At 43.1% G+C, this 17376-nt stretch overlaps 1 protein-coding gene across 3 annotated transcripts in view; it reads right to left on the bottom strand.

Moving 5' to 3' along the window:
* xpo7 (exportin 7) overlaps positions 1-17376 on the bottom strand; it is a 79039-nt gene that overhangs the window by 48587 nt on the left and 13076 nt on the right. For all 3 annotated transcript variants that reach the window (XM_041209006.1, XM_041209004.1, XM_041209005.1), the window contains exons 2-5: positions 8011-8157; positions 4912-5005; positions 2353-2519; positions 744-809 (exon numbers count right to left, since the gene is read on the bottom strand). In XM_041209006.1, coding sequence (XP_041064940.1) covers positions 744-779 — 36 coding nt within the window. In that variant the 5' untranslated portion in view covers positions 780-809; positions 2353-2519; positions 4912-5005; positions 8011-8157. The remainder of the gene's footprint in view (positions 1-743; positions 810-2352; positions 2520-4911; positions 5006-8010; positions 8158-17376) is intronic.

Below are 17376 nucleotides of genomic sequence, written 5' to 3'. Positions count from 1 at the left end.
CCTATAAATCAGACAGGTATTTTGGGTCAAGTTTCAACAAAGCTAAGGCCAGGAAGCGGGTATGAGGAAATCGTTCCAGGGACAGAGAATTTTAGCTACAAGATTAGGTTGGAGAAGCTGGAGTTATTCTCCTTGGAGCAACGAAGATTGAGGGAAGATTGGATTGAGGTGTACAAGATTTTGAAAGGTTTGGATAAGGCAGACAAAGAAAAACTGTTCCCATTAGCTGATGCTACAAAGACTAGGGGACACATATTTAATGTTTTGGGCAAGAGATGGAGTGGCAGTGTGAGAAAGAACTTTTTTTACACACCTAGTGGTAATGAGCTGGAACCTTCTGCCTCCCAGGCAGAAACAGGCCATCAATGATTTCAAAAGGAAATTAGTTGGGCACTGAAAGGAAATAAACTTGCAGGGCTACAGAGATAGAGTAGGGTAATGGGATTGACTGGATTGCCACACAGAGAACTGACATAGACTCAAATGCCCGAATGGCCTCCTTCTGAGCTGTAAATGGATCTATGACTCTACTGGGAAGAGTAGGCAGGACAAGATGTTAAGTCATGGAATATGGGATCAGTGTGACTTTCAGAATAGTAAGTGGGAACGAGTGATCAAGTGCTTCTAAAATTTGCCGAGAGCAGAATTTGATGGGCACATATGTACAAAACACAGTAAAGAGGAAATGGAAATACATGAAAAAATAAGACACTGACTTCCTTGAAGGAAGCAGTGGCACTTACCTGGTTTATTTCATTTGTTAACTGGGAAAGAATCATTACTCCTATGACACAGTGCTCAACGCTGTCCTGGTGAGAGAAAACACAGAAACAAAGCGTTTGTTTACTTCATCTTCCCATAGTATTCCCAAAGCAAATTAAGCGTGATTAACATCTGATCTGTTAACCTCCTGGGATCTATGGCTCATTAATACAATGACAACTCTGTCTCTTCCAAAAGGAAATTAGATCAAAGCATCAATCCAGCTGATATGGGAGGACTAACGATAAAGATTTCAGATTAACCCAAGATCAGAATGGGCTTCATAACCATTTAGATTCAGTCTCTGATCTCAATCACTCAGCAAGCTTGCTATGTGGACCCAATTGTCAGTTGACAAATTCTTTACTTCATTATCTTTTCCAATCAGCTTTTCATTCCTCTTTTCCTGATGGCACTGGCTCCTGCTGGATGATGGTCTCACAGGGGCCCTCACTCACCCTAGCCTATGTGACCATACCTCTTGAGGATAGGAAGGGAGTTTCTGAGAAGAGAAATTTCTTCTCAGAGAATGAATCTATGGAATTCTCTACCCCTAGAGGGTTGTCAATGCTCCGTCACTGAATTTGTTCAAGGCTGGAATAGGCAGATTTTTAATCTCAAGAGGAATCAAGGACATGGGGAGCTGAGGCACATGATCAGCCATGATCATACTGAAATGCAGAGTAGGCTTGAGGGGCCATATGGTATCCTCTGCTCCTATTTCTTCTGTCTCCACTGGCAGAAGGGTTGGTAATCAGAGGACACATTTAAAATAGTTGACAAATGAAGAGACTTTTTTTATGCAGTGAGTTAGGATCTAGGACTAACTGCCTGAAAGGGCACCAGCTAATTACACCTTTCCAAAGAAAATTGGATAAAAACCTAAAAAGCAAAGAATTCCAGCACTGTGGACAAAAAGCAAGGCACAGGTTCTACTCAATCTCTCTTTCAGGGAGCCGGCACAGGCACAATGGGCTGAATGGCCTCTGTCTGCGCTGCATAATTCGGCATCCATTTTTAGATACTCATTGCCTACATCAGTCTGCATCCCAGTTAAGAGTGAGTTCGTCCTCTCTCACTATTTGTTTGCACACACTTTACAGCACAGGTCACATTGTCACTGATCCAAGAAGTGTCCCTGGCTGATTCTCTCTCTAGAGTCCAGAAGCACTGAAGCTGTCTGTAGAATTGCAATTAACTCTGCATAGAAACAAGGTGAGACCATTCAGCCCCTCGAACCTGCTCTACTATTCAATTAGATCATGGCTTATCAGCATCTAAAGTCCATTCACCCGTCTTGGTTCCATACTTCTTAAGACTGATCACAGTGCAGGAACTGAGCTTGGAAAGCTTTGGGGTTACATATCTCACTATAGACTGCCTTCACCTACTGAGCTGCAGAGAGGGGGGTGTCAGCCAAACATTAATAACTTTATTTTCTACAGTGCTTGCTTCTGAAGAAAAATACATGCATTCAAGATGATCACCACAGAAAATATAAAAATAAATTTCAGCATTAGTTTTTGAAGCCAGAATAAACACTCGCCCTACAATAAAGCTTTGTTCAGAGAACCGAGGGCATTCTCCTACCTGCAAGAATCTCGTGACATCTGCAATGACGTTCCTGAACACGTACTCATCCTTCTGGCAGTCAAACCAGCCCAGTTTGGTGATTCTGGCAAACAGCTGGATGAGGGCTTGTGTTACAAAGTTTGCCAGCTTTGGCCTAGTGGCCAAGTAATTCAAGACATAGTTTCCTATTTCCAAGAGCGAAAGAAAACAGATTAAAAGCTGCAACATCCTTGAAAACATATAAGTGAATGTGCCTGATTTTAGAAAAAGAACAAATTTGCATTTATACACCTCTTTTCATGATTTCTGGTTTCCCCCTGCTTTGCAGCCCATGAAGGACTTGTTTTCCGGAGTGGTCATTTTTGTAATGTGGGAAACACACAAGCCAATTTGCACAGAGCAAGTTTCCATAAACAGCAATAAAATAAATAACCAGATAATCTGTTCTGACGAATGTTGACCGAAGGATAAATATTGGCCAGGCTGCCAGAAAGAACTCCTTACTCTTATTTGAAATAGGATCATGGGGTCTTTAATGCACACTTGAGAGCAGATGGGGCTTCTCAGGATGGTGGCCGGTGACTGGTGGAGTTCCGCAGGGGTCAGTGTTGGGACCACAACTTTTCACTTTATACATTAATGATAGATGAAGGAACTGAGGGCATCCTGGCTAAGTTTACAGATGATACAAAGATAGGTGGAGGGACAAGTAGTATTGAGGAGGCGGGGAGGCTGCAGAAGGATTTGGACAGGTTAGGAGAATGGGCAAAGAAGTGGCAGATGGAATACAATGTGGGGAAGTGTGAGGTCATGCACTTTGGTAGGAAGAATAGAGGCATGGACTATTTTCTAAATGGGGAGACAATTCAGAAATATGGAGTGCAAAGGGACTTGGGAGTCCTAGTCCAGGATTCTCTTAAGGTTAACTTGCAGGTTGGGTCGGTAGTTAGGAAGGCAAATGCAATGTTGGCATTTATTTCGAAAGGACTAGAATATAAAAGCAGGGATGTGCTGCTGAGGCTTTATAAGGCTCTGGTCAGACTACATTTAGAATATTGTGAGCAATTTTGGGCCCTGTATCTCAGGAAGGATGTGCTGGCCCTGGAGGGTCCAGAGGAGGTGCACGAGAACGATCTCAGGAATAAAAGGCTTAACATATGAGGAACGTTTGAGGACTTTGGGTCTATACTCGATGGAGTTTAGAAGGATGAGGGGGGATCTGATTGAAACTTACAGAATACTGAAAGGCCTGGATAGAGTGGACAAGGGGAAGATGTTTCCAATAGTAGGAGAGACTAGGACCTGAGGGCACAGCTTCAGAGTAGAGAGAAGACCTTTAGAACAGAAATGAGGAGAAACTTCTTTAGCCAGAGAATGGTGAATCTATGGAATTCATTGCCACAGAAGGCTGTGGAGGCCAGGTCATTGAGTGTATTTAAGACCGAGATAGATAGATTCTTGATTGGTAAGGGGATCAAAGGTTACAGGGAGAAGGTGGGAGAATGGGGTTGAGAAACTTATCAGCCATGATTGAATGGCGGAGCAGACTCGATGGGCCGAATGGCCTAATTTCTGCTCCCATGTCTTATGGTCTCTTATGGGGCCTTGGTCGAAAGTCTCAGCCAAAAGGTGGCATCTCTTGTGGTGCAGCATTCCCTCATTACTGCACTGGAATATCAGCCTGGGTTTTTGTGCTCAGGTCTCTGAAGCACAGAGGCGAGGGTGCTGTCCACTAATCCACAGCTAACACTGCTGTCTGAAGTGTGGTCACTGTTATTTTGTCCACAAACCTAACTGCGAATTTATGCACAGCGAGGTCCCACAATTCAGTGACCAGTTAATCTGCTTTGTTGGGTTAATTGTAGACTAAGTGAAAGCCAGGAATCTTGAAAACCATCTTTCTCTCATTCAAATAGCATTGAGACCTTACAGGCCCACCTCAACATACAGACGGAGCTAGCTTAATGTCTGGTCCGAAAAATGCATATCAAAGAGCTCAGCATTTCCTCAGTAGTGTAATGAAGTGCCAATATATTCTGCACTCAGCTTTGTGTCAGTATTTCGAGAGAGTACTAAGGATTGTGAGCATTTGCACTGCGTCCCCAAGAGTGTGTCAGTATTTTCAGAGTCTCGAGTGGTGCATCAGTGGCAAAGAGTACCAATAGGTATGTCAGTGTTTATAGAAATTCCCTCGTAGCACATCAATATTTGCCAATTGTGTCCAGCGATGTGTCAATATTTATAAAGTCTCTGCAAAACTTTGTCAGCATTTGAAGAGAGTACCCAAGAAGTGAGCCAGTAGTTGCACAATGCACCCAGGAGCGTGTCAGCATTTATACAGGAACTCCTGAATGTCAGTGTTAGCAAGGGGACAGATGGAGTCTATCAGTATTAGTAAAATGCCTCAGGGGTGTGTCAATCATGGTAGGCCCTACAAAAATATGTCAATATTGATAGGAAATACGAACCACAGCCACATCCCGCTCCAAATAGAAACGTTTGAAATTCAAGATCACACAATAGGATTTCTATTTGTCCCCTTACAAAAAATTAGGGAAAAACCGGACTCGCACTTACGTATGTCGGTGCGTTGTTCTAAAGGCAAAGGGTTATTCGTTCGTGACACTAGCTTTGTAAGGCAGGTTGCCGCCAACAACTGCGAATATGACGACTAGAAAATAATAAGCATAATATTAAAAAAGGCAACTGTTGTTTAAGAACTTCACATGTGTAGCAATGAGCTAGCACTGTACAGTGTATCACTGCTTATTTGCTTTTATGACAAGTATTTAACTGATGAAGATGCAACATTTGCTAGATCCGGATTTTGTCTTCCCTTGGGCGTTCAAGGATTTCGGTAATATCCAGAGTTCAAGCATAAATTGATATGCATAGTTTAAGCTACCATTTCAGAACAGTAATCACTTCACCTCTAAATTTGGACACAAGTATCTGTTGGTACTCAGAGACATAAGCACATTAACGCGAACATGAGTTAAAGCTTGATATCTGGCTCCTGAGGGTTCATGATACAGCCCATGAGCAGAAAAATTTGGGACGGACTTGATTTACATTTCTTCTTCTTCAGTTCTCTGCCTGAAGGTCCGACCCACAGTGTCACGATCTCCACCTTGCGTAGGGCAAGGAGACAGGTCCCAAATCCATCCCAGTCAGAATGGGGTTCAAACCCCATGCTGTTGGCACCAATCTGATCCACACCCGCCGTCCAGCCAACTGAGCCAAATTGTTCCCCAAGGAGTCCAGAGTTGCTGTACCATCATGCCTGCATGTTGTAGCCTGGGGCTATGGATAATGATGGTCAAGGTTCCAAGTTCTTTCCATCACATGGCTGACCAGGAATTTCTCCCGTTTTTACTGTCTGCCATTGTTGTGCGTGCAGGTCAGTAATCAACCTGCTTGGCCGCATTAGGAATGTGCTGTCCGTGGCCATTAAGTCCTGGAGTGGGACTCAAACCTGGAGCTTCTGGCTCAGAGGCAGGGGGACATGATTCAATGAGCCACAAAGCGTCCCTGATTTAGATTGATGACTTGTATTAGTCCTTGGGCGATTTTACATCTCAGTGCAGCAAGGTTAAAAACATGAACATTACATAGTATTAACAGCACCAAAACAGACCATTCGGCCTAACAATCCGCAGACAGAAAGAACATGTACGTACATTGTGCCTGTTTCAGTTGAACAAAACAAGTGACAGCCATTTGCTGGTTCATTCCTCAGGGCAATGCAGTGATCAATCAGGGTCAAGCTGCCTGGTTTAATTTTCAAACAATGCTTGGCAGTTAATTGTCAGTCACCATCACTGGTGCATTCTCCATGGCAACGCCACTAGCCAACCAATCAGCATTCTTCACATACAAGGTAAATAATCCATCTCCCATGCCTCTACCCTCACACCTTCTACGCCCTTTCAGAACCATGATAGGGTCCCCCTCTCCCTCACTTTTCACCCCACCAACCTCTGCATTCAAAGGATCATCTTCTGCCATTTCCACCAACTCCAGCATGATGCCACCACCAAACACATCTTCCCTTCACCCCTCCTGTTGGCATTCCGTAGGGACCGTTCCCTCTGGGACACCCTGGTCCACTCATCTCCCTCCCAAGGCACCGTCCCATGCAATCGCAAAAGGTGCAACACCTGTCCCTTTACCTCCTCACCGTCCAAGAGCCCAAACACTCCTTTCAGGTGAAGTAGTGCTTCACTAGCACCTCCTACAATTTGATCTACTGCATTTGCTGCTCCCAATGCAGTCTCCTCTACATTGGAGAGGCCAAAAGCAGATTGGGTGACCGCTTTGCGGAACATCTTCAGTTTGTCCGCAAGCATGACCCAGACCTCCCTGTCGCTTGCCATTTCAACACCCCATCCTGCACTCATGCCCACTTGTCTGTCCTTGGCCTGCTGCATTGTTCCAGTGAAGCTCAATGCAAACTGGAGGAACAGCACCTCATCTTCCGACTAGGCACCTTACAGCCTTCTGGACTTAACATTGAGTTCAACAACTTCAGACCATGAACTCTCTCCTCCATTCTTACCCTCTTTTTTCAATATTTACTTGCTTTTCTTAATTTTTATTTTTTCATTTTAAAGTTTTTATTTGTTATCCACTTATTTTTATTTTCATTTTTATTCATTGATTTATCCACATCTTTTATTCTATTTTCAATCTTTCTCCCCGCCATCATCTCCTCCTCCACTCCACCCCCACAAGGACCATCTGCCACTTTTTCATGCTGTTCTTTCCAGAGTGCTTACCCTTGTCCTGCCATTATCACATTTTGCTTTCTGATCTTAATGCCACCATCAGCACCTCCTTTAGCCAGTATCATTATCATTAACACCCCTTTGTCCTTTTGTCCATGACATCTCTGGCAATCTTTCCTTTGCCTCCACCTATCACTGGCCTTCTGTCCAGCTTCACCTGCTCCACCCCCCTTAAACAGTATAAATTTCATTACATTTTTACTTCTCTTTAGCTCTGAAAAAGAGTCATAAGGACTCGAAACGTTAACTCTGTTTTCTATCTCTCCACAGCTGCTGTTAGACTTGCTGAGTTTTTTCAGCATTTTCTGTTTGTTTCAGTATAAACTGCTGTTTTCCCCTGATATTGGTATTCTTGAGAGCGTTCTGATGAGTGCAAGATGAAAACCTTAGACATTTCGTTTTTTTCAGCAACACTCAAGTCCTGTTCTACCAAATGACTAAAAAATATGGAATTAAAAGTCTAATGATAGCCATGAAACCATTGTCGATTGTTGTAAAAAACCACATGGTTCACTAATTTCCTTTAAGGAGGGAAATCTGCCACCCTTACCTGGTCTGGCCTACACGTGACTCCAGGCCCACAGCAAACCACTCAGTTGTATCAAACAGCTACAAAGTCCCCTCACAAATTGCACTGTGGGGGCACCTGGACCACATGGACTGCAGCAGTTCAAGAAGGCAGCTCACCACCACCTTCTCAAGTGCAATTAGGGATGGGCAATAAATGGTGGCCCAGTCAGCGAAGCCCACATCCCATGAATGAATAAAAAAAAACCTTTGCGAAGTCATGAATGAACAAGGTGCGGTGAATGGTCATTTCACAACCAAAGCTTCCTTATATTATTTTGGAATGCCATGCCATTTGAACTCTCTACAAAATACTACTTACACTTCCTCTTTCTAGGAGCAATTGGCATCTGCTCAGACAGTCTGGGCTATTAGTGAATTCAACCAGGGCCTTCTCCGCCTGCAGGCGAGTCGATGTGTCAGTGGTTTCATAGAGCTGTTTACACAGTATCTCTAGCTGGGCTAAGCTCTGCAAAAGAAATAAGATGTTGATTATTGAAACACACTTAAACTGTGACCAGTTTCACATTACTCTCAGCATGAATCCTGACATTGCAGGTTTATGGGATTGTTCCTGCACAAAGAAAGAAAAAAGTTAAAATAGTGTCTTACACAAACTCAGGTCCTAAAGTACTGTCTAGTCACTGTTGAAGTGTGTCAGCAGTGGCTCAGTTGGTAGCAATCTCGCCTCTGAGTCATAAGGTTCTGGGTTCAACTCCCACTCCAGGGCTTGAGTACAAAAATCGAGGCTGACACTCCAGTGCAGTACTGAAGGAGTAGGAGGTACCATTCTTCATCTTAAACTGAGGTCCCAGGTAGATGTAAAAGATCCCATGGCAATCTTTTGACAAAGGCAGTGGAATTGTCCCCATTGTCTCAGCCAATATTTATCCCTCAATCAATATCACAAAAAACAGATTATTGAGTCATTATCATATTGCTGTTTCTGGGAGTTTGTTCAGCGTAAAATTGACTACACTTCAATCGTACTTTATTGGCTACAAAATGCTTTGAAATGTCTCATGGCTGTGAAATGCAAGCCTTTCTTTCCTTTTTGTATGCAACACCACAGCCAATTTGTGCACAGCAAACTCCCACAAAAAGCAATGTGATTACAATCAGATCGTTTGTTTTCAGTGATGTCGACTAAGGGATAATTATTGGTCTGGACAATATGGATAACTCCCCTGAGATTACTCTGCTTGATTAAGAAGGACCTAGATTGAAGCCACACTAAAACTCCAGTGCAATACTTAGCAGGGGATGCTGCTGTGTTGGAGGTGCCATCTTTCAGGCACAATATTAAAAGGAGCCACACCTGCCTGTTCAGGTGGACACATGGATCCTACGGCACAATTTGAAGAGCACAAGGGTAGTGTCCTGACCAACACTCCTCCATCAACAAACCTGCCAAATACAGATTAATGGATGCTATTGCCATTTCATCGATCCTGCTATGCAAATTGGCCTGAGTGTTTAACAATAGAGAAGAGTAATTCATGGGCTGTTGAGTGCTCTGGGACATCCTGAAGTTTTGAAAAGTGCCATGGATGTTGTGGGGTTCCAGTTGTGCATTGCATGAGGGTAGCGAGCTTCCTCAGGTTTCAGTGCATGCTGCATGGGCGTACTGAGTTTCCATCTCACCCTCGGGATATGAACAGCAATCAGCCGAATCAAGATGCTGCTGTTATATTAGATTAACCAGCCAAGACAGTGGGAGCACAAATGCTAAATGTGGAGACTAATAATTTGATCATCAATATAAGCTTAATTGAGCAATAGTCTGTTCGCTCCCAGTGAAGGATGACAGAGCTTAACCATTAACTGTGAACTCCTACTAATTACAGTTTTAACAAAAGTGCATCTATCCAATAGCAAAAGATGACCTTTATGCTCTTCCAGGAAGCCAACTAGGAAACTGCAGAAAGATAAACTCTGGACTCTACTTGAATGAAAAGCTTGACTCTTGTTACAAATGTTAAAGTGTTATTTAACTCCCCCCTGAATTACTCAAGAGAGAGGGTGTGGTGCTGGTGATCTTGCGATCTGATATTCGAGCAGACCTTTGGTGAATGAAACCACACTGGCCTAGCATAGCTGCCATCTGCAGATAAGGTGAGTTTGAAGGGGTTTCAGAAAGATTTTGCAGATCATGTTCCTGTCTACAAGGCGGTAATCTCAGGATAGAGGCTACCCCACCTTGATAGCCTACGTGCAGGACAACACATCTGGAGAGCCAACCGCTATTACAGAATCACACAGTGTAAAAGAGACCCTTCTGCCCATCGAGTCTGCACTGACAGGTGTATTTTTTTTTAAACAACAAAAACTCGAACCTATGAATGAGGACGCAATATAATTTTTTACTTACCCATTTTGCAAGCCACTCAGTTCTATTTCCTTTGATCTACCTGAACCTATTGCCAAGCAAACTGTGTGCAAGCAACTTCTCCCCAGGCACCTACTTTTGACCAGAAATCTCAGGCAGTGGGTCCAGTCAACTCTAATTTGTCTATCCTCCAGAGGTAGCTTCATTTGCTACCTCTAATCAGCAGAAGTTAGAAACTCAGTAGTATCGCAGTAAGTGAACCTTTATCTTGTCACACTGTGGCATGTTTATAGACACCAACATGAGCCACCCCATGACAAGAACACACAACAAAGAGCACCAAAAATAGGAGCAGGAGTAGACCATATCCCTTGTTTCCCTAAGAGATCAAAGATCTGTCTATCCCAGTTTTAAATGCCTTCAATGATGGAACATCCGCAACCCTCTGGAATCAAGAATTCCAAAGATTCACAACCATTTGAATGAAGCAATTTCTCCTCACCTCAGTCCTAAATGTCCCAGCAATGTGCAGTCACAACAGGGACTGAACATACAAATCCCTATAACACCACCAAGGCAACCACATCCAGATAGACTTGGTGCAACCATGTACACACTGTCGCATGCCCTAAACATGCAACCTCCTGGAAGAGGCAGAAACAGAAAATAAACTGATGCTAATGCAGGAAAAACACTCAAATTCCTCTCTGATCACATGAAGTAATAGGAACATAGAAAATAGGAGGAGTACGCCAAATAAACCACATACACTGGCTGGCTCCCCCTCATCAACTCTACTAGTTACATCCTTGAAAAATTCAAGTAGATTTGGCAAGCCTGATTCCCCTGTCGTATATCCATGCTGACTGTCCGATTCTGCCACTGTTTTCCAAGCACTCAGCTATTAAATCTTTTATAATGGACTCCAGAATTTTCCCCCTACCGATGTCAGGCTGACTGGTCTATAATTCCGTTTTCTCTCTACCTCCTTTTTTAAATAGTTGGGTTACATTAGCTACCCTCCAATCTGTAATTAAGCAAGACTCCATGAAACAGCATCAAATCAGAGCTATTTGTCAATTTACCTTCCATAACCAGAAATATCTCCTTCACACAAAACCTCCCTGATCCCCTTTCAAAGAATGTACTGTTTATTTTGGTCCATTCCGTTGGACATTCCATGTGAAAAGAAGTCATTTCTGATATTAAACCTAACGCTTTGCCTAAGAATTTCATTTTACGCCCATTGGTCCCACTATCCCTATCATTCTCAAACAATCTAACCAACTCGACATTAGCCCAATCATCTCATCATTTGGGAACTGCAATCAGATTTGCTCAGAGCCTACATTTCTTCAAGGAGAAAGTCTTTAACGCTTGCAACCCATCCTCATAACTAAGAGCCTTGAAGCTAGGAATTGTTCTAGTTAATTTCTCCTGAATCTTCCCCACCTCAATGTCCTTTACCACATGAGGACCCAACTGGATAAGTATTACAAAGCTTTGTTCAGTCTAATAATAAAGGTCTTCATTTTATTTTCGATGCACGAAAAAATTGCATCAAAAACCCAATTTGATTTCCTTATAGCCATCTTATGCACCATTAATTCAGCACATTCTATGAGTGACCATCTTGTCCCCTCAGCTTCCTTGTTTCATCCATTGCTCTTCACAGTTCTGAGTTTTCCAAACCCAAATAGTCTATTCGTCAGCATTAACTGATAGCTGCCACACATGGATCCATTCTCTGAATGTTTTAGATCAGCCAGCAGCCAATCAATTTGATCAAGTGTACTCACTCTTCACAATCAATTTGATCAAGTGTACTCACTCCTCACATTTTCATTACATCTACAAACTTGAGAATTTTACCATTTATGTCCTCAACCAAACCATGAATGACATTGACAAAAAGCAATGGTTCCACTATGGAAACTTCTGGAATCTTCATCCTCATCAGCTGTCTTTCAGATTACTCCCATCAACACCAACTCTCTGACTTAGCAGCTTCAACCATACCAATCTAATATCTACCTAAAAAACAGTTGCTTTCCTCAATGTTGTTGGAAGTCAAGGTGCACAATCTCAACATGGGTACAATCAGCCACCGCAATGGTTACTTCCTCAAACTTGCAAATAAGTGGTTGCAAGACTGCCAAACTCAGATTTACAGAATCACAGAGTGCAGAAGAGGCTCAGCGAGTCTGCAACGACACATGAGAAACACCTGACCTACCTAATCCCATTTACCAGCACTTGGCCCATAGCCTTGAATGTTATGACATGCCAAGTGAACTTATGTCCCCTCATGACTGACCCTTCAACTAAGGGGAACAGCTGCTCCCTATTCACCCTGACCATGCCCCTCATCTTGTGCACCTCGATCAGGTCGCCCCTCAGTTTTCTGTGCTTCAACAAAAACAAAGCAAGTCTATCAACCTCGCTTCATAATTTAAATGTTTCATCCCAGGCAACATCCTGGTGAATCTCCTCTGCACCCCCTCCAGTGTAATCACATCCTTCTTATAATGTGGCGAACAGAACTGCACACAGTACTCCAGCTGTGGCCTCACCAAGGCTCTATACAACTCCAGCATGACCTCCCTACTTTTGTAATCTATGCCTCAATTGATAAAGGCAAGTGTCCCAAATGCCTTTTTCACCACCCCACTAACATGCACCTCCACCTTCAGAGATTATGGACACATACGTCAAGGTCCTTTTGTTCCTCAGAACTTCCTAGTGTCATGCCGTTCATTGAGTACTTCCTTGTCAAATTACTCCATCCAAATTGTGTATCACCTCACACTTTTCAGGGTCAAATTCCATCTGCCACTTATCTGCCCATTTGACCATCCAGTCTATATCTTCCTGTAGCCCAAGACACTCAACCTCACTATTAACCACCTGGTCAAGCTTTGTGTCATCCACAAACTTACTAATTCTACCCCCCATATAGTCATCTATGTTGTTTATATAAATGACAAATAATAGAGGACCGAGCACAGATCCCTGTGGTACGCCACTGGACATGGGCTTCCAGTCACTAAAGCAGCCTTCTGTCATCACCCTCTGTCTCCTACAACTAAGCCAATTTTGAATCCACCTTATCAAATTACCCTGTATCCCATGTGCATTTGCCTTCTTTATAAGTCTCCCAAGTGGGACCCTGTCAAAGGCTTTGCTGAAATCCATATAAACTACATCAACTACACTACCCTCATCTACACACCTGGTCACCTCCTCAAAAAATTCAATCAAATTTGTTAGGCATGACCTCCCTCTGACAAAGCCATGCTGACTATCCCTGATCGAACTTGCCTCTCCAAGTGGAGATAGATTCTCTCCTTTAGAATTTTCTCCAATAGTCTTCCTACCACTGACGTGAATCTCACTGGTCTGTAGTTCCCTGGCTTATCTCTACAACCCTTCTTAAATAGCGGAAGCACATTAGCTATTTTCCAGTCCTCTGGCACCTCCCCCGTGGCCAGAGAGGAATTAAAAACTTGGGTCAGAGCTCCTGTAATCTCCTCCCCTGCCTCCCTCAGCAGCCTGGGAGGCAAATCATCCGGACCTGGAAATCTGTCCACTTTTAAGCCTGCCAACACCCCCAATACCTTGTCACTCCCTATATCAATTTGCTCAAGAACCCGCAGTCCCTCTCCCCAAGTTCCATACCTTCATCCTCATTCTCTTGGGTAAAGGTGGATGTGAGGTATTCGTTCAGCACTCTACCGATATCCTCTGGCTCCACCCACAGATTTCCCCCTTGGTCCCTAATGGGCCCTACTCTTCCCTGATTATCCTCTTCCCAATGATATGCTTATAGAATATCTTGGGATTTTCCCTACTTTTACCAGCCAGAGCTTTCTCATATCCCCTCTTTGCTCTCCTAATTGCTTTCTTAAGCTCCACCCTGCACTGTCTGTACTCCACTAATGCCTCTGCTGATTTGCTACCCTTGTACCTGCTAAAAGCTTCACTTTTCCTTTTCATCATATCCTAAATATCTCTGGTCATCCATTATTCTCTGGGCTTGTTATTCCTTCCCATTGCCCAAGAGGGAACATGTTGAGCCTGTATCCTCCCCATTTGCTTTTTGAACGCCCCCCCCACTGCTCCTCTGTAGATTTCCCCACAAGTAGCTGTTCCCAGTTTACCTTGGCCAGATCCTGCCTTATTTTACTATAATCCACTCTCCCCCAATCCAAAACATTTTTTTTGCAACTTGTCTATTTCTTTGTCCATAACAAGCTTATGTAAAATGCAATCAGCTGAGTAAATAGCAGGTGACATGCCAGTTTAGAGAACCGCTGTAACACTCTGTAGTTTGGAGATGTTTGCACTGCAGTTACCCATAATTGCTAGGGGTTTCATATCAGCAGTAATCCGCTGGGTCAATTCTGCTGCTGATGCCATGTTAATAATGGAGGGAGGTAATGTCTACACCTCTGACGAGGTTCTGCAAATGGATTTTCATGGGTTCTGAGAGGTCCAACTGACCCAATGGGGGTCTCGCTGCAGAGCAAAAGGGAAACCTCAGCACAGCAAAACTCAAGTCAATGTGAGCATGCTTTAAACACATTTATTAATGTCACCAAAACAACATCATACTGTTTATCACAAAAGGAATCTGCAAACAACTCTCATCATTTTGTAAGGAACATATTTTATTTTCTGTAGGACTGTGGATTAGAATTACAATGGCTGCAGTTTGAAAGACATGCCGACTGGGACAGTATGAGATATATATACAATGTTGCAGTCCTGGAACCGAGTGTGCCATCAAAGACAGTGTGGTGCTCGAAAGGAGCCCTGGACCAAGGGAGCTGCCTGGCAACAATGTTTTAATTGGCTCCTGACCAGGTTTTGTGTGAGGGCAGTGCAGCTGAATAGCTCTTGGCATGAAAGGTACAAGGCTTAAAACCTCTTTTTCTGTGTGTGGAAGATTCCAGTAAATTCCACAATAGTAGCTAACTGGCTTTTTCTTCTCATATCTCTATAACCTGCTCTCTCTCTGAAAACCCCTGTCAAGAGGCAAAGGGGAAAATCACTGTTAGAGACATTGAAATGCGAATGCTCAACTGTGAACTAAATACCGAAAGTGCTGGAAGGCCACTTCGGGTCATCAACAAGAACTGAAAACAATTTGGAAGACATCGATCAAAATCAACCCATCGAATCCTGTACTCCAGGAATTGGTGCTATTGAACTGTTTTATCCCACCCTTAAAATCCATGTTTTTTTTGTGTGTCTTATGTGTTTCGTATGTGTGTGTATAAGGATTTAAGAAGGGTTAAGGTTTGGGTTATAGAGTTAGAAATTAGCAGTTCATATTTCTGACTTTTGCCACTGATTAACAACAGTTTTGTTCAATAAAGTTATTTACTTATTAAGTTTACAAACCTAGTGCTCATATTCTGTTAACCTAAATTAAACAGTTAGGTCAAATTGGGGCAATCTGGTGGTTTTCAAGCTTTTCACATTTGTTGTGGCTCAGGGAACAGTGGGGCTTGATATTACAGTGCACTATCCCCAGTGAGTTGTAATAATTTGTCCAAAATTTGTCTGTTATAATTATAGAGAAAAACTCAAAATAAACAGGCACACCTTAACTGTCCATAAATTTTTAAGAATAAGACATCCATGAGCTTTGACCCTTTGTGAGAGAACGACACCAAAGAGGCAGAGCTCACAAGGCCAGCAATAGTTTGAGTGCTGTCATTTCTGGGCAATGAAAATCTCTGATATTTTACAGGGCAACATGCAATGAGGCCCCCAATTAATTTCCATGTTACTCACTGCCAACTTCCAACAATACTCAGGATCAGTTATTAACATCAACTTGATCTGTATTGTGACAAGAACAATTACAGCACGGCTGGCAAATTAAATTCAAAAAGTTAACGTTAAGCCTCAGCTCAAATAGCCAGTTTATTACAGATCTAACATGTTTGTAATGTATTTACATAGACCTTGCAGTGCAACAAGCTGTCACCCTTTAAACACAGTCCCGGATTAGCGCTTGCAGCCCAGAATTTACAATACAACAAAAGTAATTAGGAATCAGCTGACTACTGTACAGTCTCATGAAAACATTGTGTCAATGGGCTGCAGGCAAAATATTTTTCCCAGCTACTGTTTCTTTATGGTCAGGGTATGAGGTACAATGTGCTGCTAAAGACACTGGGGCCAGAGTCATTGATCAAAGTCAACTTGTTTTGTCCCCCCCACTACTCTAAGCTCTCATTCTTTGCTGTCTCACGGCTGTTTTACAAATGTAGCAGAAAGTGAATTCTGTGCACCTAACAAGGTGACCAAATGGTTATGAGGATAGACTTGTAACCCAGAAGCTCAAATTAAAATATCAACATGACAAAGAGCACTAGAAATTCTTTTGGTAGGCACCAGAAACGATAACCATTAAAGCTGCTAGATAGATGCCAAAACCCAACTAGTTTACAAATGCATGACAGATGAGGAAAGCTGCCATCTTCATCCTTCCACATAACCTGTCCCATGCTACCTGATCGCTCTTAACAACATACAAAGTGGCAGGGCAAGTCATTCAGTTGTCAGAGTAACTAGGGGCTGTCAATAAACACGAGTGTGTCAGCATCACGCACTTCCCAAGGATAAATAAGAAAAAGAACTTCACCAGTCCTGGAAATCGCCATAGCGTGTATGTTAAAACATGTGCTTCCATCTCAGGTGGATCTCATAATGTCTCTTCTCACAGTGTGAAAGGGAAACCTCTATGTGATTCTCAAGCCAGTGTGTTAGTGTGGAACGTCTAATGTGTCAGCTGTGGCTCAGTAAGTAATTTTTCTGCCTCTGGAGCCAGAAGGTTGAGGGTCAAGCCCCACTCGAGATTTAAGCACATAATCTGTTGAAAGTGTTGTTTTTCAGATGAGACATGAAACCAAAGCCCTGTATGGCCTCTCAGGTGGTTGTGAAAGATGCCATAGCGCTATTCAAAAAGAGCAGGGCATTCCTCCGCCATGCATCTCCCCTGTCCAGCACCGCCTCCCCAGCCTCAAGCCCTCGCCAGTACTTATTTCTCAACCAACATGAGTGAAATGGATAATCACTGCCGCTTGTGGGGGCTTGCTGTGCATAAGTTAGCTGTTGTGCATCCTACATAGTGACTACCCTTCAAAAAGTGCTTGATTAACTGTAAAGTGGTTCAGGATTGCCTGGGGGAAAATTACTTCTCCTAATGTCCCAGAACTATTCCCACTGGGGATTACATAAAGTAAACACAGAGATTGCGACCAGCTCACCATCTCTTCTTTACTCAGTGTGCTTGTCTCTCTCTGCTGGATTAGCATTCACCCAGTACCCTACTGACAACAGGAA

This window comes from Carcharodon carcharias, chromosome 17 (assembly GCF_017639515.1).
Source record: "Carcharodon carcharias isolate sCarCar2 chromosome 17, sCarCar2.pri, whole genome shotgun sequence".
NCBI classification, from domain to species: Eukaryota; Metazoa; Chordata; class Chondrichthyes; order Lamniformes; family Lamnidae; genus Carcharodon; species Carcharodon carcharias.
The sequence above is the reverse complement of the archived record's forward strand: the minus strand, read 5'-3'. Positions and strand labels throughout refer to the sequence as shown.